This window comes from Gouania willdenowi, chromosome 4 (assembly GCF_900634775.1).
Source record: "Gouania willdenowi chromosome 4, fGouWil2.1, whole genome shotgun sequence".
In the NCBI taxonomy this organism is placed as follows: domain Eukaryota; kingdom Metazoa; phylum Chordata; class Actinopteri; order Blenniiformes; family Gobiesocidae; genus Gouania; species Gouania willdenowi.
The window spans coordinates 308,020-331,984 of NC_041047.1; the positions used below are offsets into that span (position 1 = coordinate 308,020).

At 43.9% G+C, this 23,965-nt stretch overlaps 3 protein-coding genes across 9 annotated transcripts; 1 reads left to right on the top strand and 2 right to left on the bottom strand.

Moving 5' to 3' along the window:
• Positions 1 to 1,644: 1,644 nt before the first annotated feature.
• Positions 1,645 to 6,194, bottom strand: LOC114461505 (ras-related protein Rab-3B-like). 3 transcript variants are annotated; one of them, XM_028443636.1, is made up of 5 exons: positions 5,230 to 5,364; positions 4,675 to 4,735; positions 3,360 to 3,584; positions 1,969 to 2,087; positions 1,645 to 1,870 (listed from the first exon to the last, which is right to left on the bottom strand). In XM_028443636.1, the coding sequence occupies exons 3-5, from the start codon at positions 3,582 to 3,584 to the stop codon at positions 1,675 to 1,677; spliced, it is 540 nt and encodes a 179-aa protein (XP_028299437.1). In that variant the 5' UTR covers positions 4,675 to 4,735; positions 5,230 to 5,364; the 3' UTR covers positions 1,645 to 1,674. The 3 variants fall into 3 exon arrangements, with proteins under 3 accessions (XP_028299437.1, XP_028299438.1, XP_028299436.1); XM_028443637.1 differs by lacking the exons at positions 4,675 to 4,735; positions 5,230 to 5,364 and adding an exon at positions 6,061 to 6,194 and having other exon boundaries at positions 1,646 to 1,870; XM_028443635.1 differs by lacking the exon at positions 4,675 to 4,735 and having other exon boundaries at positions 1,660 to 1,870; positions 5,230 to 6,079.
• wdr18 (WD repeat domain 18) lies at positions 4,614 to 10,331 on the top strand. 3 transcript variants are annotated; one of them, XM_028443630.1, is made up of 11 exons: positions 4,671 to 4,755; positions 5,818 to 6,284; positions 8,531 to 8,641; positions 8,710 to 8,843; positions 8,900 to 9,041; positions 9,120 to 9,263; positions 9,329 to 9,393; positions 9,573 to 9,697; positions 9,771 to 9,925; positions 9,996 to 10,064; positions 10,132 to 10,331. In XM_028443630.1, the coding sequence occupies exons 2-11, from the start codon at positions 6,075 to 6,077 to the stop codon at positions 10,261 to 10,263; spliced, it is 1,287 nt and encodes a 428-aa protein (XP_028299431.1). In that variant the 5' UTR covers positions 4,671 to 4,755; positions 5,818 to 6,074; the 3' UTR covers positions 10,264 to 10,331. The 3 variants fall into 3 exon arrangements, with proteins under 3 accessions (XP_028299435.1, XP_028299431.1, XP_028299434.1); XM_028443633.1 differs by lacking the exon at positions 4,671 to 4,755 and adding an exon at positions 5,377 to 5,541 and having other exon boundaries at positions 6,093 to 6,284; XM_028443634.1 differs by lacking the exon at positions 5,818 to 6,284 and having other exon boundaries at positions 4,614 to 4,755.
• tmem259 (transmembrane protein 259) lies at positions 10,328 to 22,036 on the bottom strand. Of its 3 annotated transcripts, XM_028443628.1 has the most exons (13): positions 21,828 to 22,036; positions 21,625 to 21,745; positions 21,222 to 21,529; positions 18,973 to 19,203; positions 18,208 to 18,280; positions 15,359 to 15,469; positions 14,428 to 14,550; positions 14,194 to 14,294; positions 14,074 to 14,131; positions 13,808 to 13,891; positions 13,592 to 13,724; positions 12,166 to 12,265; positions 10,328 to 10,950 (listed from the first exon to the last, which is right to left on the bottom strand). In XM_028443628.1, exons 3-13 carry the CDS (start codon positions 21,432 to 21,434, stop codon positions 10,678 to 10,680), a joined length of 1,500 nt encoding a protein of 499 aa, XP_028299429.1. In that variant the 5' UTR covers positions 21,435 to 21,529; positions 21,625 to 21,745; positions 21,828 to 22,036; the 3' UTR covers positions 10,328 to 10,677. The 3 variants fall into 3 exon arrangements, with proteins under 3 accessions (XP_028299429.1, XP_028299430.1, XP_028299428.1); XM_028443629.1 differs by having other exon boundaries at positions 14,203 to 14,294; positions 21,625 to 22,035; XM_028443627.1 differs by having other exon boundaries at positions 21,625 to 22,034.
• Positions 22,037 to 23,965: the final 1,929 nt, after the last annotated feature.

The window sequence follows — 23,965 nt, forward strand, 5'->3', positions numbered from 1 at the left end:
TTGGGCCTGTCAGGTGGGGGCCCGGCCCCTCTGTTGATGGTTGGGCCACCGTGTAGAGTACAGATACATCAGGATGGTAGGGCGTGGCGCGGTGGGTCTTGGGAATGTTTGGGGGTGTTGCTGGGGGCTCTCTTTGCGGGGTCTTTCTGGGCGGGGCATGGGGGTGCCTCTTCCCTTCAAGGGTGGCTTGGTGCTTGTCTCGTTTCCTGGTTGCCTTGGGGGCGGTCCCCGCGATATACGGGCTTGGGGCAGCCTGCCGCACCGGTGTGAGGGGTGGGCGCACTGGGCGGTGCTGGCGTCTGTACCGGGGTTGGGGGGGGTTGCTTAGCGCTTCGAAATGATGCTGTTTGTTGGGGCGCGGTGCTAGCTGTTCCGGTGGTTGAGGTCACTGTAGGCTGCCGGGTAGGTCTGTCCTGCTATCTGCGGACTGGTGGGTGGGTCCGGAGCGCCCTTGGCTGGGGGCTGCTGTTCCACACTGGATGTGTGTCGTTGGAGTGCCTCCTCCCCGCGGTGGTGGCCGCCAGTCACTCGTGGGCCGGTGAGGGGTATTGCCCCGTGGCATGTGCTGTTTGGTGGCGGCGGGACCTGGGCTGCTGTCCTTGGGATCTTGGGGGCATCTGGGGGTGTTGCTTGGCCGTGGGGTGGTGGCCTGGGGCTCCATGGCCCCCACTCTTTCAGCTGGCCTGGCTGCATCTTTGGTTCCGGGGCAGCGCTTGGGTTTACAGTAGAGGTTCTTACACATACACTGGTCTATGATACACTGACATGTCTTAGACTGTAGATAAAACTGGGCTTAACTTTAGACACGTTGATCCTAAATACCTGTTCTAGGTTTTACCACTCACTCCTTCCCTCTGTCCACAGACACCACCATTAGACCTAAGCTACACACTGGTCACCTGACTGGTTTGATTACACAACATAATAAACACAATATACACAACTACAACTACACATCTCACTTTACAATAATCAACTCTTCCCATCCTTTACATTTTCTACCTTGAGTCTCTCTTCCCTGTTCCATTTCCCCTCCACCCAGGTGTAACACTGCTCTCCCTTTTTATGTTCTCCCTATAATAAAGTGTTTCTTACCCTTCCTTGGGGAGGGCTGGTGATGCTCACAATTAAACAATAAAATAATTTAATTTATTTAATTGCAATAATAAATAGTATTGCTGTGTTAAAAAGATTACACTTTTTGTAGTGTTGACCTTTGACAGTATGTGCAGACAAAATAAATAATAAAAAAAGATCATTATGTGTTCTTTTTTAGACAGCTCAGTTGGAGTGCCACAAGGCTCCATTTTAGGCCGTCTCTTGTTCAGTGCTTTTTTTATATATATATACAGGACACTGTCGTTTAAAAAGCACATTTCAAAACTGATAAAAATTTTTTTATTTATGGCAGATATATTCGCCCTCAAATGAGCACAGATGCAGCCAAGCTTTATTTGCATGCGTTGATATTTTCATATCTTACATATTGCATCACAACTTGATCTCTATCAACCAACACTGCATTACAGACGCTTCAAAGCTTGTACAGGCACTCAAAACATTAGATGAAAAACATGTTTCATACCACTACTGTAACATTGTGAAGAAATATAAATTATTAACGTTTGAAAATTTCAATTTGTTTTCAAATGTCAGCTTAATGTATGAAATTCTTTATAATTTGGTCCCACAGCCCCTGAGTAACACACACAGTAACACACACAGTAACACACACAGTAACTGACCCAGTTGTTCTGCCAGGTTCTTTCCTTTCTCCACAGGAACCACTCTCTCCTCATCCATGTCACACTTGTTTCCCACCATGATGACCTGAGCGTTGTCCCAGGAGTACGTTTTAATCTGTGTGGCCCTGGACACACACACACAGACTGTGAGTGTGTGTGTGTGTGTGTGTGTGTGTGTGTGTGTGTGTGTGTGTGTGTGTGTTGAAATAATGAACACACACACCAGTCCTGGACGGCGTTGAACGAGTCCTCGTTGGTGATGTCATACATCAGGATGAAACCCATAGCACCGCGATAATAGGCTGTAGTTATGGTTCGGTACCGCTCCTGACCCGCTGTGTCCTGGAGGACAGACAGACTGTCAGTACCTCTCAGTACTTGTCCCTACATGTCAGTACCTGTACCCGTCTGTATCTGTATTGTTTTCTTTATTTTTCTGTATTCTGTAAAACGACTTTGAGTCCCCAAAAAAACACTACATAAAATTGATGTATTATTATTAGTAGTAGTAGTAGTACCTGTCTGTACCTGTGTTTTCCCCGTGTGTACCTGTGTGTACCTGTCTGTACCTGTGTGTACCTGTGTGTACCCGTGTGTACCTGTCTGTACCTGTCTGTACCCGTGTGTACCTGTGTGTACCTGTGTTTTCCCCGTGTGTACCTGTGTGTACCCGTGTGTACCTGTGTGTACCTGTCTGTACCCGTGTGTACCTGTGTGTACCTGTGTTTTCCCCGTGTGTACCTGTGTGTACCCGTGTGTACCTTTGTGTACCTGTCTGTACCTGTCTGTACCCGTGTGTACCTGTGTGTACCCGTGTGTACCTGTGTGTACCTGTGTTTTCCCCGTGTGTACCTGTGTGTACCCGTCTGTACCTGTGTGTACCTGTGTGTACCTGTCTGTACCTGTCTGTACCCGTGTGTACCTGTCTGTACCCGTGTGTACCTGTCTGTACCCGTGTGTACCCGTGTGTACCTGTGTGTACCCGTGTGTACCTGTCTGTACCCGTGTGTACCTGTGTGTACCTGTGTGTACCTGTCTGTACCCGTGTGTACCTGTGTGTACCTGTCTGTACCTGTCTGTACCCGTGTGTACCCGTGTGTACCCGTCTGTACCTGTGTGTACCCGTCTGTACTTGTGTGTACCCGTGTGTACCTGTCTGTACCCGTGTGTACCCGTGTGTACCCGTCTGTACCCGTGTGTACCCGTGTGTACCCGTCTGTACCTGTGTGTACCCGTGTGTACCCGTCTGTACCCGTGTGTACCTGTCTGTACCCGTGTGTACCTGTCTGTACCCGTGTGTACCCGTCTGTACCCGTGTGTACCCGTGTGTACCCGTCTGTACCTGTGTGTACCCGTGTGTACCCGTCTGTACCCGTGTGTACCTGTCTGTACCCGTGTGTACCCGTGTGTACCCGTCTGTACCTGTGTGTACCCGTGTGTACCCGTCTGTACCCGTGTGTACCTGTCTGTACCCGTGTGTACCTGTCTGTACCCGTGTGTACCCGTCTGTACCCGTGTGTACCTGTCTGTACCCGTGTGTACCTGTGTGTACCTGTCTCTACGTGTCCGTACCCGTCCCTGTCAGTACCCAGCTGTACGTGTCAGTTGACTGACCCATATCTGTAGTTTGATCCTCTTGTCGTGTCTGTAGACCGTCTTGACCTTGAAGTCGATTCCTACGGTGCTGACGAAGGCGTTGCTAAACGAGTCCTCAGCGTATCTGAAAAGGAACGACGTCTTTCCTACGCTGCTGTTACCGATGATCAGCAGCTTGAACATGTAGTCGAAGTTCTGGTCCGACCCGTCCCGCTGCCCGAACCGAGGCTCTGCCTTCGCCATCTGAGCACAGAACCAGAGTTTAAGCCCTTACCCTGGTCCACAGGAACCACGGTCTGAACCAAAACCAACAGAAATCAGAAGGGCTTTTATTCTGAAGGAGAGCTATTTATTTCCATTAGTGGCATCTTATGTGACTTCAAACAGCAGGGGGAGGTTCTATAGCAGGGGGAGGTCCTACAGCAGGGGGAGGTTCTACAGCAGGGGGTGGTCCAACAGCAGGGGGCGGTCCTACAACAGGAGGCGGTCCTACAGCAAAGTGCGGTGCTACAGCAGGGGATGTCTCACTCTTGTTTTATCCAGATGTGTTTAAATGTGTACGATGTCTGATTAATGTATCCATGGATTAATACATCCAGGATAACAGGATGAGTCTGGTTTAGCTCAGACCGTGAGGTGGATCACAGACTCACTGATCAGACGTAGATATGGTTGCTGTCCCTTAAAATACAGAATCATTCATTGTTTGGCCATTAAATGGTGCGTACCGTACTGAGCCAAAATGGAACGATTCTCATGTCATGTCTGTCAGATCGTCACACACACACACACACACACACACGCACACACACACACACACACACACACGCACACACAAACTACTCAATCTGAGAATAATTAACAAAATAAAACGCAGGAAATGCCATGGTAAGCAAGTTTGTTGTGGGTGGGTCTACATCGGACCCCTGCTCGGTGTGGTGTGTCCTGTGTGCCTGGAGGTGTGTGTGGTGCTTTCAGAGAGACAACACACACAGGTGTCATGTACTGAGTTTGCATTGTACTGAGATTGTATATGTGCATATATGTGCACACTACCGGAAAAAGCATGTTTGCAAAAAATAATTCATTTTTGTTTATTTTTGTTTTCAAAGTGTTTTATTTGTTTATTGGGTTGTGGTTATAATCTCAGTTTAGAGGTAAACTCAGTACGTGACACCAGCCTCAGGAGAACAACCATATGTAGCAGGTGCAACCACAGGGGGGCACACTTTCCCCATGGGTGGTGCTACAGAGGGTCACCAGTCAGGAAGTGTCAGTGTGTTCTGTGCACACACACACACACACACACTGGATGTGTCACTGCAGCCTTCACCTGCTGCTCTCATTGAGGAGGAGAGGCTGTTTCTGTGAGGGTCTCATGGGGGTCTGAGGACCTGTGGATTCAACGTCACAGGTACATTGATTTAATCAAGTTTTAACATTTGAATATTAAAAGTTCTAATGTAGTGTGTGTTCATTGTGTTGTTTTCTATGCAGTTAAAACCACTTCCTGTTCTTTCTTTGATAGTTTAATATGTTTAGTTTGTCCTGTGTGTGTGTGTGTGTGTGTGTGTGTGTGTGTGTGTGTATTTACCTTTGGTTCATTCTGGGACACTTGTTATTGTTTTATTCATCTTTGAAACATATTTTGTAATGTAAATATTTCATGACTGTAATTCATCCTTTAGCTAATGTAACACAATCACTGATGTTTAATATGTGGAGGTTTTAAATAACACATGTTATATTATTACAGTAGTATTAGGTAATATAAACAGGTACATCATACTGATAGGTTAACATTAATGAAATAAATAAATAAATAAATATATAATAATATAAACACGGACCGTTGATCTCAGTATGAACGTGTGTGCGCGTGTGTCACCTCTGCTGTGGGCGGGGCTCTCTCTCCTTCCGGTTCGGTGTCGGTTCGGTTTGTCTGATGAAGACGGTGATGATGATGTCGCTGCTTTTAGCCTGAAGCGCGCTCCGGGTGAATGAAGCGCGCTCCCGTGGGCGGGCACCGCTAATCAGCGGCCACGCGCGATGACTCATCCACCTGAGGCTCGGGAACGCGCAGCCAACAAACATCAACAATAACAACACGTGTACAGACACACTGCAGTACTGACCGGTCTGTTAACAGCCGTTACCATAGCAACTGACTGCTCACCGCCGAACGGAAGCTGTCGCCATGGTAACAGTCCTCTGTGACAAAAACTGATTTATGTTGTATTATAGATGTATTAAGAATAGATCAATGAGATACAAGATTTATTATCAATGATAAATTAAAGTCATTAGTAACTTTGTCTATTTAATTCAGTTACTTTCTACTTGAGTATTTTATGTTTGACTTATTGTAATTCTACGTGAGTAGATGTATCAGTACATTTATGTGATGAAATAAACATTTTTAATTTCTGCTTCATTAAAAATAAAACAATAACGTTGAATGATTGTCGCTCCGCAGCAGAAGGTGGCGCTAATGCACCGAGAGACCGGAAGTTTACAACCGGAAACCAGTGGAGGAAGCAGCAGCAGCGTTAGCATCATTAACAGCAGTGCTAACTGTAGCATTAATAGCAGTGCTAACTGTAGCATTAATAGCAGTGCTAACTGTAGCATTAACAGCAGTGCTAACTGTAGCATTAACAGCAGTGCTAACTGTAGCATTAACAGCAGTGCTAACTGTAGCATTAACAGCAGTGCTAACTCGCTAATCTCCTGATGGCGGCTCCTCTGGAGGTGGTGGTCAGCAGTGACTCGGGCTCGCCGCTCTGGAGCTGCTCTGTGTGGGATCTCCACGGCGGGGCCTCGCTGCTCTCCTACCGCGGCTCTCCGAGCTCCGCCCGCGGCCTCACGGTGCTCAGAGACGGCTTCGTTCTGTCCGCTCAGCCTGGGAAGAACTTCATCAGCGCCTGGGAGCTCCACAGGAAGGTTAGCATTAGCATTAGCACACACCGTGTATACAGAGGATTTATTTTGATGTATTTGGAGAAATGTAAAAAAACACGTGTGCTAATGTAGCTACAATGCTAATGTACATATTAACGTGCTTGCCCACTAACATTTGACCTTTTTTAGTTTGATTGGTGAATATTTAGAAATCCCTCAAAAGGAACATTTTTTACTGTATGAAATTGCTTCCGAAAATAACATTTTGACAATTGTTTTACTAATTCATTAATTTAATACAATGATTTATAACCAAAGTCAATGACTTAACATTTATGTTTTCAGTGTGTTTTGTTATTAATAGTTATTTATTTTGTACAACATTTTTCTGCTCATTAAATACAAATAACATTTATGTTTATCCACAGGAAAGTTGATGGTCTGTAGATGTTACAGTAGGTGAAGTAAGAAGGTGCTGAGTCATTGTACAACGTGATTTATTTTAGGTTCACAAATTGTTATATCATGATTTTACGGACCACGTGCTCTCCAAAGGAGCACATGTTGTTTCATTGTGTGTGTGTGTGTGTGTGTGTGTGTGTGTGTGTGTGTGTGTGTGTGTGTGTCTCATCAATGCTTAATTAACATTTTAAATCATATAAAAACAAACTAAAGTCCAATATAAGACATGACACCTTTTTTTAAACAGAGTGAATTAAAACTAGTTTATGCTCACATCATCAAAAAAATAATGAAAATAAAGCAGATCTGAGTTTATAATTTTTAATTCTTACAATAGTTAAAGATTATTAGACTAGAGCTGATATTTATTTAATAAGAGATTTAAAAGAGGTGGATGAATGGAGGCATAAACGCGTTATTCTCTGGAACAGAACGTTGTTTTTACGGGAACTCTGCAGCAAAGCCTCAGAGGCCACGGTGTGCACCAAGCCTCCAGCCCCCACAGACAGTGTTGATCGTCATGGCTACCGTGCTGTGATACATCATTAACCACTACTGGGTTAAAACCAGATAAACATAAACAAAGTAAACCAATCCTAGTTCCTCCATCAGATCCACCTAAAGTTCTACAAACACAGGGACAGAGATGAACCTGTAGCAACCATTATGAACTGGAAACTCAACTAAAGCTAACTATGCTAAGCTAACACACTGACACACAGACTGGGCTAAGCGCTAATGCTAACCACTGCAATAATAGACCAAATAAAATAAAACCAGAGAGCCATAGATTTGTTTATGTCAGATTTAACACTTTATGGAAGAATAAAAACTAAACATGTCACAGGTTGTGTGAAATAAATGTTAGCATAAATAATAATGTCATTATTTACTATTATTTAATTATATTTCACATGTTCACAGACAAAGCTGGTCCCATTAGACTAATGTAACTATTGAGATTATTACACATAAATATACTGAATGATTAAATCATCAGCTTGATCTGGTTTAATTATAGGAAATCAGAGAATTATTTATTAACCATAACTTTATGTAACTCATTATCAGATAAATGAGTTATGAGTTATTTGTGCTTTTTTTATTTTTTAGAAAATTTCATTTTAAGTGAGAAAATAAATTAATAACATACAATAACACTAATAGAGTGATACACTAATATATTTTATAAAATATCAGCAGTTATTGTAGCCTTTTATATGTCTATTGTTGATGTATTCACATTTATTTGTGTTTGTAAAGAACCTGTTTATACTTTAAGTTGGGAATTGTTTCATTTATTTATAGTTTTTTTTATTTATCGTGATAAATACCAGAAATTATCGGGATACATTTTTTTAGTCCTTATCGCTCATCCCTATTGAACACACTGTTCCTTTCTCTCTCTCTCTTCGTGCGTGTGTGTCTATTCAACTCTCACGCAATCGCACACACACAACCAGGACTGTGAACTGCGCACGCACGCACAATCTCCTGAGCTGGAAAAACTTATTCCCTCCCCCTGTTCAGTGTGATTAGCCAATAGCAGCCGTTTGTTTACATGTTCGATAGACGTGTGTGTGTGTGTGTGTGTGTGTGTGTGTGTGTGTGTGTGTGTGTGTGTGTGTGTGTGTGTGTGTGTGTGTGTGTGTGTGTGTGTGTGTGTGTGTGTGTGTGTGTGTGTGTGTGTGTGTGTGTGTGCTGTATGTTGTATGTTGTATGTTGTTTTCATTGATTGGCAAAATAAACTTTTACATCAGCGTAAACGGTGTGAGGGGTTGTGTAATTTTACTAATTGTTTGTTTATTGTTTACTCTTTGTTTCAGGAGCCGCTGCAGCAGAAGATCATGTGTCCGTCTGTGGTCACATGTCTAACGGCGTCACATGACGGTTTCTTCCTCGCTGCTGGAGTCTCTGAGAGCGTTTACCTGTGGGAGGTCTGACCCCTTCTCCGCCTCCTCCCTCTGTTTCCATAGTAACAGTGTGCTGTTCTCTCATTGGTCAGGTGTGTTCAGGTAAGCTGCTGAGCGTGCTGAGTCGTCACTACCAGGAAGTGACATGCGTGGCGTTCACAGACGACAGTAGTCATGTGGTGACGGGCGGTAAGGACAACATGGCACTGGTCTGGAGCCTCAGCAGGTATGCTCATCAACACCTCAGCACGTAAACAACAACAAACACTTCCTATTGGTCAGTGTGGTGCAGGTCGATGCAGGCTCCGCCCCCGACCCTCGCCACGTGTTGGCTCGTCACTCTCTGCCAATCGCAGACCTGCACTGTGGCATGATGGGAGCTCAGGCCAGGGTCGCCACCGCCTCATTGGACCAGACGGTGAAGGTGGGGCTGTGGGCGGGGCTTAACTTCCCTTTCTCTCACACACAGTGTGTGAGCAGTGTCTGATACTCCGCCCCTCAGGTGTGGGAGTTGTCCTCAGGTGAGCTGCTGCTGTCCGTCCTCTTTGACACAGAGATTCTCTCTGTGACCTTTGACCCATGTGAGTACTTCCTGTTCTGTGGAGGAAGTGACGGCAATATCTTCCAGGTTTCCCTCTGCACTCAGGTCAGTGACAGCGTCCAATCAAACCTTTAATTTCACTAGTTGAACCACGACACTGTTTCTCACAGAATACTTCTCGTGATAAATCGTTCCAATCAGACGTGGAGGGAAACCAGCTGTTCAGAGGACACAAGTGAGTCCAAGGGGTGTGGCCACAGCCAAACCCCACCCTCCACTTTATATTATTCATTATTTATTGTTCAATAATAAACAAATAAGCACAACACAAACACACAATTTGATTAATTGTCCATTTGCGTGTAATGTAATTAATGCTGCAGAAAGAAAACAAACTGCCCCTCCCCCTCACAGTGACCATGTGACCTGTCTCTCCGTCTCATTGGATGGGACGCTGCTGCTCTCTGGATCACATGACGAGACGGTTCGAGTGTGGGACGTTCAGAGCAAACAGTGCGTTCGCTGCATCCAGCACAAGGGTAAGCCAACCCTCAGCCTCATACTATTAATGGAACCCATAGGGGGCGTGGCCAAACTGCTTCCTCTGTGCAGGTCATGTGACCAACGCCTTCATCATGACCGCTCCCGCCAACATGTTTATCCCTGACAGTCGACCAATCACAGCTCTACCTCGCTTCAGCCGTCAGTTGACATCTGAGGGGGCGGAGCCAGGGGAAGTTTGTGTCCGCCCAACAGTCCAATCACAGGTGAGCATTTGGTCGTTCTGTAGCTTTACATTAGCAATGAGGTAAAATGGCTTTACTTTGAAATTCTCAGGAGGAAGAGGAAACGTACCTGGAGAAATGTGATAGGTTGAACCTGCTGATGAATGCAGTGACTGACAGGGTGAGGGGCGGAGCTTCCTGTCTGATTACCTACTGTTGTTTGTTTACAGCTGTTTGTTTGTTTACAGCTGTTGTTTACTGATGGAGACTCTAAGGTCCGAGTGACGGAGCTGGAGGAGGAAGTTAAGACTTTAAAAAAAGTCAACAAGGATTTGTTTGATTTCTCCAGTCAACTGTTGACAAAGCACTCACACACGTAAACACACAGCTGATGTCTGGTTTTCTAATAAATGTTGGTCTTTTACTTTGAAAGGCTCATGTCAGTAAAGGTGTTGAGATAAAACTTTATTTACCAACTTATTTGAAATCTGCAGGTTTGTAAACATGTGGGTGATTCAAAACAATCTTAAGTTTATTAGTTTGCAAACTCAGCAGAAACATCAGCATCACTGATTAACCAGGGTAGATCCAGTGATGAGGTCACACTTCAGTTACAATCAGTCCTATTGATAAGGCACCCCACCAAAATAAATCTCCTCTTGTAACTTTGTGCAAACTGTTCTTTCAATGAGGCTGAACTTCCTGTTCGGCCTTTACAACAGGAAGTACTTAACAGACTTCCAAAATAAAAGCTTTTGACGAGTTCTTTGAGTTGGAAGGACTGGATCAACCAATCAGAGCTCAACACTGGGAGGTGGGGAGGAGTCTGTCTGAGAAGACTCAGCAATTGGAGGACTGTGATCCTGTGGGAGGGGCTCTGGTCTTGGAGGGGTGCTGTGGTGGTTGTTGTTGAGGTTGTCTTGCAAGGCGCTCTGGATCTGCTCTTCGTTCTGGTTCTGTTCCTGGTGAGTCTGATGGTTCTGGTTCTGCAGCAACATCTCCTGGATCCTGATCTGCTGCAGGATGGCAGGAAGCTCGTAGTGATGGAAGAAATAGATCATCGAGTGCTGTGGAAATCAATAAGTTCAAAAACTTTATATTTATCTTATATTTAGAACAGTTATTACTTTTAATTTGATTAAATCCTCAACAAAGGAAATATTGTTATAAAAGAAAAAAAAGCATAAAAGCGGGACAAAAATTTTTTAACGCCTCAAAACAAAAGTAGGGATATAGTAAGGCATAAAAACGGGGAACAAAATGTTATCATCCAAAAACGGCGCTAAGGCATGAAAAACTACAAAAATATTTATAATGCCTCAAAACAGACGTAGGGCTTTAAAAAGGCATAAAAATGGGTGCAAAAAATTCAATCCCGCAAAAACCTAGAAAAAACGGCCGAAAAAATTTTTAACACCTAAAAGCGGACAAAAATAATGTTATCACCGAAAAAACGGCAGTAAAGCATTAAAAACTACGAAAAAAATTTCTAGCTCCAAAAAAAAGAAGGTAAGTCTATATAGTAAGGCATAAAAATGGACGAAAATAATGTCATCACCCAAAAACGGCGGTAAAGCATTAAAAACTACGAAAAAATTTCTAGCTCCAAAAAAAAAGAAAAGGCTATAGTTAGGCATAAAAACGGGGAAAAAAATAAAATCATCCAAAAACGACGGTAAGGCAAGAAAAACTCCGAAAACATTTCTCGCTCCAAAAAAAGAAGCTAAGGCTATAGTTAGGCATAAAAACAGGCGAAAGTTTTTTAACGCTTCAAAAAAAGGTAAGGCTATAATAAGGCATAAAAACGGGCGAAAAAGATTCTAACGACTAAAAGCTGAGGTAAGAATATATAGTAAGGCATAAAAAACTGCGAAGAACTTTCTCGCTCCAAAAAAAGAAGGTAAGGATATATTAAGGCAATAAAAAATTACGAAAAAATTTCTAGCTCCAAAAAAAAGAAGGTAAGTTTATAGTAAGGCATAAAAACGGGCGAAAATTTTTGTAACGCCTCAAAACAAAAGTAGGGCTTATAGTAAGGCATAAAAACGGGGAACAAAATGTTATCATCCAAAAACGGCGGTAAGGCATAAAAAACTACAAAAATATTTAAAACGCCTCAGAACAGAAGGTAAGGCTATAGTAAAGCATAAAAACGGGAAAAAAAATTCAATCACCCAAAAACAGAGGTAAAGAATAAAAAAACGGGCTAAATGTTTTTTAACGCCTAAAGGCGGAGTTAAGGCTATAGAAAGGAATAAAAATGGCATGTGTGCGTGTCAGACCTGAATGAAGAGCCAGGATGTGACCAGAGCCAGACTGCTGTACTGACCATTGAAACGATAATGGTAGGCATAGAAGGCAAAGTGGTAGAGATAGAAGAACCTGTAAAAGATCAAATACACACAGTTACACACAGTAACACACACGGTAACGCACGGTTACATACAGTAACACACACAATAACACACGGTTACATACAGTAACACACACGGTAACATACAGTAATACACACGGTAACATACAGTAACACACACGGTTACATAGAGTAACACACGGTTACATACAGTAACACACACTGGAACAGAGTAACACACACAGTAACATACAGTAACACACACTGGATCATAGAATAACACACACGGTAACATAGAGTAACACACAGGGTAACACACGGTTACATACAGAAACACACACTGGAACATAGAGTAACACACACGGTAACGTACAGTAACACACGGTTACATACAGTAACACACACTGGAACATAGAGTAACACACACAGTAACATACACAGTAACATACAGTAACACACACTGGAACATAGAGTAACACATACTGGAGCATAGAGTAACACACACGGTAACATACAGTAACACACGGTTACATACAGTAACACACACTGGAACATAGAGTAACACATACTGGAGCATAGAGTAACACACACGGTAACATACACTGGAACATAGAGTAACACACACGATAACATACAGTAACACACGGTTACATACAGTAACACACACTGGAACATAGAGTAACACACACGATAACATACAGTAACACACACGGTAACATACAGTAACACACGGTTACATACAGTAACACACACTGGAACATAGAGTAACACACACTGGAACATAGAGTAACACACAGGGTAACATACAGTAACACACGGTTACATACAGTAACACACACTGGAACATAGAGTAACACACAGGGTAACATACAGTAACACACGGTTACATACAGTAACACACACGGTAACACAGAGTGACACACAGGGTAACATAGAGTAACACACACGGTAACAGAGTAACACACAGGGTAACAGAGTAACACACACGGTAACATACAGTAACACGCACGGTAACATACAGTAACACGCACGGTAACATACAGTAACACACACGGTAACATACAGTAACGCACGATTACAAACAGTAACACACACTGGAACATAGAGTAACAGACACGGTAACACAGTAACACACGGTTACATACAGTAACACACACGGTAACATACAGTAACACACACTGTAACATAGAAAAACACACGGTAAAACACGGTTACATACAGTAACACACGGTAACACACAGTTACATACAGTAACACACAGTAACACACACAGTAACACACACATAGACACAGTTACAAACATGGTAACAAACACAGTAACACACGGTGTGTCTCTGTGAGGTCATGTGACTGACCTGAGCCAATGGCGTTTGCTAGTGTTGGTGTGGCAGCAGATGGCGTCATACTGGTCCGCCAACCACACAATGAGGATGATGTAGAACGCCGTGGTCGTGTCGTTAAAGAACTCCGACATGATGGCCTCCATCCCTGACACACACAACACAGAGTTACTCCAGGACCAGGACCAGAACCAGAACCAGAACTACAATCAGAACTAGAACCAGACTCACCAACCAGAGCCAAGATGACGGTGAGCAGAGGAGCTGCTGGGAATGCGATGGTCATGTTCATCTCCAACATCTGCAGCAGGTCCACTGAGAACAAAACCAGAACTTTGAGCAACAGTCCGACAGGAGTAACACACACACACACACACACACACACACACACACACACACACACACACACACACACAGCTGTTAAACATTAACATTCAACATCAGATGAGAATACACATCAGAGTAGTGTGTGTGTGCGTGTGTGTGTGTAAACTGACCAATGAAGACAAAGATCTGATGATGAGAATATCTGAGCAGCATCGACACAGAAAGAGTCTGAAAGAGGGGAAGATACGTTACACACACGCACGCACACACGCACACACACACATACGTACAAAGATCACCATGATGACAAAGGCTGCTAGGTAGGAGGTTCTAGCCATCCACATGCTGACAAAGCGATAATGTTCTCCAGACACTACGTTCCTCAGGAACCCTGTAAAGGAAGAGACCGTCAGACCAACACTCAGAGGCTCCAGAACTACCATCTGAGCCAAGAACATGCTAAGAACATGCTAAGAACATGCTAAAAGAACCACCATCTGAGACATTGTGAACGTGTTCCTCACCTTTGTTCTCCTCGTTCTCAGCCAGAGCCTTCACACTGGACATCAGGATGTCATCATAGCCCAGGAACTCATCCAGCAGGAAACGACTGAAACGGTCCCCAAAACACTCGTCCTTCATGGGGTCTAAAGACACCAAGAACATGCTAAGAACATGCTAAGAATAACATGCAAACAAGACAGTAAGCACGATAAGAACACATATGTAACACATGTACTGTGTGGTCAGTAGATGATGGAGACCACTGAGAATTCCAGGGGCCACAGTGGGGGACAGTCACTGCTGTGGTATCTGTCATTGAGTCTTTGGGCAAGGCACTTCACCCACATTGTCTAGTGGTGGGAGGGGCCTATGGTTCACTATGGCAGCCTCGCTTCCATCAGTCTTCCCCAGGGCAGATGTGGTTACAATAGTAGCTTACCACCACTAAGTTGGGATGTCCAGATACAACTTTTTCACTTCCGATATGATACGGATATTGCAGCCTGGCGTATCGGCCTATACCGATATTGATCCAATATCAGCATGAATCATACATACTTTTATGACTTGTTTTGTAGTGTGTAATGATAGAAAAGGTCTGATCATGTGATGTCACTCAAACACAGAACAATAGTCAGTAACAGTCGTTACTGTGTTAGAGTGTGAACCACAGTCACCTACAGATAGACGTGTTGGAGCAGAACATTTTATCAGAGCGCTTATATCAGTGATTTTAGATGCAGTTCAATAAATCCCAAAATTCATTTTCTGGCTGATATCAGACTGATATCAAATATCAATATGGGATCAGGACACCTCTAACATTAAGTGTGGAGTGAAAGAATAATGCCATAGTTCTGTAAAGCACTTTGAATGTCTATGATAAAGCGCTATATAAAATGTATTATTATTATTATTATTATTAAAGTGTGTGTGTGTGTGCGTACTAACCCAGTGTGACCACCATGACGGGAATGTTGAGTTTCTGTCTGGTGCTCTGAGACAGACGGAGGAAACCGTACTCTAGAGAATACTCCACGATGTACTCCTCCTGAGGCCATGCTGACACACACACACACACACAGACACACACACACACACACACACACACACACACACACACACACACACACACACACACACACACACACACACACACACACACACACAGAATATTTCACTGTAAACAACGTCATACTTGGAGCAAAAAGAGTCGACATCAAATCTCACGTGATTTCATCAGCCAATCACAACAGTTAACCCTATGAAGCAGAAACAGAGCCAGGTGATTATTATTAGTGTAGATCATGTGACACATACAGTAGACGTGTGTTCCATAAAGGAGGTTTAACAAACTCTGAGTCTATCCATAAAAGGACAATGTGGACTGTATGGACCTCCAGACAGTGGAGGAGATCAACACATTTTTTAATCGTTACAGTTCTCCTTGACCACCTGCTCTCCTCAACAGCCCTCCTCCAGTTCCTCTGATCATTTCCATCCTGCTGCTCTTCCTCTTGCTTCTCTCACGCTCCGCCAAGCGCCTGCCACTCCCACCTCAACTCCTCCTTCCATCACAGTGGACCAGATAATGAGGCAGCTGCAACGTATGCACCCAAGGAAGGCCACGGTCCAGACCAGGTCTGTCCAAGGCTCCTGAGGATGTGTGCTGCTGAGCTGGGAGACCCTCTACAACAGGTCTACAACCTGAGTCTGTGACTTGGAGGAGTTCCTTCATTGTGGAAAACGTCCTGCATTGTTCCAGTCCCCAAGAAGGGTCGCCCTCGGGAGCTGAATGACCACAGGCCAGTCACACTCACATCGCACATGATGAAAACTCTGGAGCGACTGGTCCTGCAGATCATGTGACCCTAGGTGGAGACGGCGAGGGACCCCCTCCAATGAGCCTTCCAGGAGAATGCTGAACCGGCTCATTAAAAGGGCGGGTGCTGTGGTTGGACTGGGCCTGGATTCAGTGGAGAAGGTGGTGGAGCAGAGGACGCTCTCCAAGATCAGGGCGATCCTGTCCAATCAGAGCCACCCTCTTAACTCGGTCTTCTCCCACCAGAGAAGCACCGTGAGCTCCAGACTCCTCTCTCTGGCATGCTCCAGGGACAGACTGAAAAACTTATTTGTCAGACTTTATGACAGAGACACTTCAGAGAGGAGCAGAGGAGGAGAGAGGAAAATGTATTGAAAATTGTCTAGCAGTGCCTTGGACTATTAATTATTTATTGGTTTTTTTTTAATGTGTTTTTAACTTCATAAATCTTGTAGATCCTGCTCTGTTTGTGTGAATGTGAGCAACAGACTGCTGCACAATTTCCTTCGGGATCAATAAAGTATTTATCTATCTATCTATCTAAACTCTGGGTCAATATACCCAGTGATGAAAACTCTGTGTATCTGATTCATTACAGCTGGTATGAAGTGGATCAATCAACTCTGAGTATGCAATGGAGCAAAGATAACATGAGCTGCCATGGCAACCACCTGGAAGCGAGTGATTTTTTCACCCTGATAGATGAAATAAGTCGGTGTTTATAGAGGAATATCAGCCTGTTCTAAAGGTGTTCAATAAGAACGCCACTTCAGAGACTATAGTCGCTTAAATCACGCTATTTGGTCGCTTCATCACTTCATCACTCCAGTCTGTCTGAGGAGGCGTGGCAGCAGCAGAGGGCTCCTGCACAGAGAGCCCTCCCACTACAGTGGCTATAACGACAGTGACTGTGACTTGACATTGCATCATTTATATAGATTTTTAGTGTAAGGTAGTCGCCAGAGTCGTGTCAACGTCCTAAAAAATGTCATTAAAAAAAATCCTTAAGCCTTAAATATGTATTAATTTAAATGATCATCTCCTCCTTTATATTATCTACAGGTTTGTATTCAGTGAACTTTACTACAGCCATCAGTAGATGTTTTAATGTAGATCAACCTCTCAGTGTCTATCACTAAATGATCTACATCTATAATGTTAGAAAGAAAATTACAGTTTGATAAAAGAAAAAAAAAAAAAGGTAAAGCAGCATAACATTAGTAATGATGTGAGCACGTCTGTGGTGTGTGATGTTAAATGTGTGTGTCCTTTAAAAGCTGTGTTCAGGTGGGCGTAGCCAGACAAAACCTACTAGCAACGGTTAAGTTCACGGACAATGTTACCATGGTGACATACGCAGAAGAACATACCTCGTGTTTAGGAATGAGATACTCAGAGTTTAAACATAACCTTTATGGAACACGCCTCTGGAGTTTAATGTGTAGAAAGCCAATAACAGACTGTTTTTCTTACGACAGCTCAAAAAGTTCAGAGTCAGACACAACATCCTCCATCAGTGACAGCATGCTCACATTATCAATAATAGTCTTCTACAGTAACTTAGTCATTCACAAACAAAACTCCAATTTATAATCAACAAATAATCCAAAATCACTGACCACACACTCCCATCCGTAGAGACTTTGTATCACAGACAGCGAGCATTGAACACACACACCTTTTCACACTCATCCCATGTGGGAGGAGCTATAGGTCTTTGTCAGCCAACTCAGCCACATTTAACAACAGTTTTCTCCCACTGCCATACGGACACTAAATGAATACTTAAGGTAACTTATATCTGTAATATTACATTGTTTAACTGTCTGTATGTGTGTAATTATGTACTATATGTAACTGACACAAGAGATGTGAGCATGATGGGCTGTACCCAAAACAAGTCCCACCAACTCTGTTGTGTGTCCATTAATAAATGATTGTGATTCTGAGAAGAAGAACAGACAGGTGTGTTAGATACCTGCTCTGGTCAACTCCGCCTCCTGGAGCGTCTGACTGAAGTTGGATTCTCCAACCAGAGAGTTCACGTCAAACTGAGGACACACACACACACATTTTAGTTCACACACACACACACACACACACACACACGACTTGTAAACTGTGAGTCAGCGCGCAGGGATTAGAAACGCACCACGTGAGTTAATAAACCAATCACAATGTGCTATAGTTTGGTGACACTGACAACAACATTATTAGCTTTTAGCATGGTTAGCAGTGATGAGGCAGCTCAATCTGTAAACATAGTTTGATCTCCTATTTAGAATAAACACTACATCATCACCAGTGATATTATTATTATTATTATTATTGATTGTTGAAGCAGGGTGACCATAATTCCCTCCATCCACACATACTTCACTAGTTCAGAAACAATAAAATAACTACTATTTATTTTTTTATGAATATTTCCCTAGTGGGTATATGGGCTGCTAGAGTTAACCACTTAATATTTTATTATACGTGTATTTGGTTGTTTTGTTTATTTAATATCATAAAATACACCAAACACAGGAATGTGTATGAATTCTGTTTTGCTTCAAAGTAAAATAAAAGAGTTTAAAATCATCTGTGGCTGTTCTTTGAAATGTAATTAAAAGACTTTAACGAACCAGGACCATCAGAACAACACCAGGAACCATGACCAAAACACAGAGGAACGTAATACACACACAGACACACGGTAACCATGGTGACGCTGTGGACCAATGAGAGAGAAGCTGACCTGCAGTGAGCTGTTGAACACGCTGAGCTCCTCCTCTGGGTCCTCTTCCTCCTGCAGCGCTGCCAGGCTGAGTTGGGTGAGGGGCACCCCCTGCTGGGAGGAGTTCCTCATGATCTGAACCCGTAGGATCCCGTCCCTGGGCCAGCCCTCCCTCACCTCCTCCAAACAGTCGATGGGCGAGCGAGAGAACGCCATGTGGATGTAGGCCAGGATGAAAAGCACGAACAGGGCCTGAAAACAACAACAATGAGTTAATGAGTTAACAACAACAAGCTAACAATGAGTTACAACAACAACAACGCTGAATCACCATGGTAACTTAAGTAACTAATTATTATTATTTGTGTTGTTTTTAATATGCCGTTCTAATTACCCCTCAGGGTTTAATAAAGTATTTTCTGATTGTGATGGTAACAGGCTGAACACATAACCACAGGTTTATTCTATAAAGTACGTTATGTTCAAACTCAGAGTATGTTCAGGATCAAATGAGGGAAACTCTGAGTATCTCATTCCTAGACGTGAGGTTTGATCTTCTCTGAGCCTGTTACCATGGCAACATTGTCTGTGAACTAAACCTGGTCACTGACAGGTTTTATCAAATAAACCCTGGGTTTCTACCTGGCTCCGCCCACCTGAACACTTTAATGAACCATAACACCTATTAGTAACATCACGTCACAGACGTGTTCACATCATTACTAATGTTGTGTTGCTTTACGTTTTTGTTTTTTTTTGTGATAACAATAGTTTTCTTTCTAACATTGTAGATGTAGATCATTAAGTGAAAGACATTAAAACATCTACTGACGTCTGTAGTAAAGTTCACTGTATATAAACCTGTAGATAATATAAAGTAGAAGATGATCATTTAAATTAATACACATTTAAGGCTGAATTATTGTTTTATATTGTTATACAGTTAAATCTGTAGATCATACATCTATGATGATATGATGTCACAGTGAATTGTGACGCTGCTCTTAGAAGTGATAGATCACAGGTTCACGTCCTGCTTCAGTGTTTTTTATGACATTTTTTATGACGTAGAGATGAATCTGGTGATAATATTACATTAAAATCAATATAAATGATTAGATATGAAGCATCAGTCACTGTGTTTATATCCAGTGTAACAGGAGGACTCTCTATGCAGACATCCTATGATGCTGACACGTCTCCTCAGACACATTTTATTATTATTATTCACCACTCGTCACATCACTGAAGAGATAAAGTGATGAAGTGATCATAAAGTGTTATTAATTACAGGTGATTTAATCACTATAATCACTGAAGACTGAACACATCTTTAGAACAGGATCATATTCATCAAACACTGACTTATTTCACCATCAGGGTGAATAAATCACTCTATTCAAGGTTGTTATCTCTGATCCATTGATGATGGTTTTTTACCACACGCATACACGTCATTAACCCAAGGTTTACATACTCAGGGTTTATTAACCCACTTCATACCAGCTGTAATGAATCAGATACACAGAGTTTACCATGGAGGGTATGTTGACCTAGAGTTTATGGATAGACTCAGAGTTTGTTAAACCTCCTTTATGGAACACACATCTGGTCTGGACTAGATCTGTTGGTGTTTTATTAATAAAAAAAATATTTCTAATAAACCGTCTTCCTTCTCACTTTCATTGCTCAAATCTTATATTTTATATGTTCTTTTTGTCTTAAAATATAAACTATGATAATAAAAAATATTAAAACCATAAGTCAACAAACAACTTAAATGACTATTTATAATATTTGCGTGAAGAAACATGTATAACAACCATGAATATTCTGTAAAACACTCATTTCTGACAGCAGAGCCACAGCAGGGATAACTGTATCCTGGTTGCTGACCTACTCTGCAGCAGGTTAGCTGTAGAGGCTATATCACCATGGTTACTGGTCCCGGCTAAACTTGGTTGGCTTTCATTCAATCAATTTGGGGATAAATTAATCCAGGATAGATAATTTTTCAGGCGTGATCCCCTATCCTGGTTTAGTGCAATACTCCCTGGGTTAGTGAACGTGTTTATATCCTGCTTCATAGGACAGAGAATGTTTGGTTAGCTGAAGCTAACGCACACATATCAGGATCTATTGATCCACGATATATTCATCCAGCTTTGTAGAACAGGTCCATCTAGTTAACATAAACAACAAACACTGAACATCTGTACAACTTCTAGAGGTGAATGTAGTGAATGCTTCTCAGGTTCTGGTTCCGGTACCTTGAGGAGGACGAAGAACTCAAAGACTCTCCTGAAAGAGGGCGGGAAGAGTCGAGCGTAGGTGACGGCCATCTTAAAGAACAGGGCGTGGAACAGACGGTCTCTGACGTTGATCAGAGGGTTCTGGTTCTGGTTCATGGTCGCGTTTCTGATTCGGTTGGGTCCCACGTTGTTGTTATTGTTGTTGGGGAGGTTGGCCTGGTTCTCCGACATGGTTCAGGTTCTAAAGGATTCTAATGTTCATTAAGTCTACATAGCTGTCTAAAGCATCATCAGAACGGGACCAGGTCCCATGGACCCAACACCACCTGGAACACAACAACACAACATATCTATCTAACAACCACTTTAGGACCAAACCTGGATCAGAACCTGGACCCAGAGGCACAGGACGGGCTGTTACCTTCGGTTGGACCGGTCCGAGCCTCCGTAGGTCCCGGTACTGGTCCGTTAGCACAGCTAGTTAGCCGTTAGCTCCAACTGGTAAACAGGCTGAGGCACAGCTAGCCGTTAGCTGCTAACAGCTGCTCAGACAAAAAACAGATAGACTCAAACCGAACCGAACCGAAGAAACTAAAAGAAACAGGTTCGAAAACATTAACTCACTGCCGTCGGAACACCGCGGATATCCGGATTCTAAACCCTCAGTGCGGACTGTCAGGATGGGCTAGCTAACCCTCAGTGCGGACTGTCAGAATGGGTTAGTTAACCCTCAGTGCGGTCTGTCAGGATTGTTACATAACCCTCAGTGCGGACTGTCAGGATGGGTTTGAAACCCTCAGTATGGACTGTCAGGACGGGTTAGCTAGCCCTCAGTGCGGACTGTCAGGATGGGTTTGAAACCCTCAGTATGGACTGTCAGGATGGGTTAGCTAACTCTCAGTGCGGACTGTCAGGATGGGTTTGAAACCCTCAGTATGGACTGTCAGGATGGGTTAGCTGGCCCTCAGTGTGGACTGTCAGGATGGGTTAGCTAACCCTCAGTACGGACTGTCAGGATGGGTGAGATAACCCTCAGTGAGGACTGTCAAGATTGGTTAGCTAGTCCTCAGTACGGACTGTCAGGATGGGTTAGCTAACCCTCAGTGCGGACTGTCAAGATGGGTTTGGAACCCTCAGTATGGACTGTCAGGACGGGTTAGCTAGCCCTCAGTGCGGACTGTCAGGATGGGTTTGAAACCCTCAGTATGGACTGTCAGGACGGGTTAGCTAGCCCTCAGTGCGGACTGTCAGGATGGGTTTGAAACCCTCAGTATGGACTGTCAGGACGGGTTAGCTAGCCCTCAGTGCGGACTGTCAGGATGGGTTTGAAACCCTCAGTGCGGACTGTCAGGATGGGTTTGAAACCCTCAGTATGGACTGTCAGGACGGGTTAGCTAGCCCTCAGTGCGGACTGTCAGGATGGGTTTGAAACCCTCAGTATGGACTGTCAGGACGGGTTAGCTAGCCCTCAGTGCGGACTGTCAGGATGGGTTTGAAACCCTCAGTGCGGACTGTCAGGATGGGTTTGAAACCCTCAGTATGGACTGTCAGGACGGGTTAGCTAGCCCTCAGTGCGGACTGTCAGGATGGGTTTGAAACCCTCAGTGCGGACTGTCAGGATGGGTTTGAAACCCTCAGTGCGGACTGTCAGGATGGGTTTGAAACCCTCAGTGAGGACTGTCAGGATTGGTTAGCTAGTCCTCAGTACGGACTGTCAGGATGGGTTAGCTAACCCTCAGTGCGGACTGTCAAGATGGGTTTGGAACCCTCAGTATGGACTGTCAGGACGGGTTAGCTAGCCCTCAGTGCGGACTGTCAAGATGGGTTTGGAACCCTCAGTATGGACTGTCAGGACGGGTTAGCTAGCCCTCAGTGCGGACTGTCAGGATGGGTTAGCTAACCCTCAGTGCGGACTGTCAGGATAGTTAGCTAACCCTCAGTACGGACTGTCAGGATAGATTAGCAAACCCTCAGTGCGGACTGTCAGGATAGGTTTAGCTAACCCTCAGTGCGGACTGTCAGGATTGTTAGCTAACCCTCAGTACGGACTGTCAGGATTGTTAGCTAACCCTCAGTGCGGACTGTCAGGACGGGCTAGCTAACCCTCAGTACGGACTCTCAGGATTGTTAGATAACCCTCAGTACGGACTGTCAGGATGGGTTAGCTAACTCTCAGTATGGACTGTCAGGATGGATTAGCTAGCCCTCAGTGCGGACTGTCACGATGGGTTTGAAACCCTCAGTACGGACTGTCAGGATGGGTTAGCTAACCCTCAGTACGAACTGTCAGGATGGGTTAGCTAGCCCTCAGTACGGACTGTCAGGATGGGTTAACTAACCCTCAGTACAGACGGTCAGGATGGTTAGCTAACTCTCAGTGCGGACTGTCAGGATGGGTTTGATAAACCTCAGTACGGACTGTCAGGATGGTTTGCTAACCCTCAGTGCGGACTGTCAGGATGGCTTAGATAGCCCTCAGTACGGACTGTCAGGACGGGTTAGCTAGCCCTTAGTGCGGACTGTCAGGATGGGTTAGCTAGCCCTCAGTACGGACTGTCAGGATGGGTTAACTAACCCTCAGTACAGACGGTCAGGATGGTTAGCTAACTCTCAGTGCGGACTGTCAGGATGGGTTTGATAAACCTCAGTACGGACTGTCAGGATGGTTTGCTAACCCTCAGTGCGGACTGTCAGGATGGCTTAGATAGCCCTCAGTACGGACTGTCAGGACGGGTTAGCTAGCCCTTAGTGCGGACTGTCAG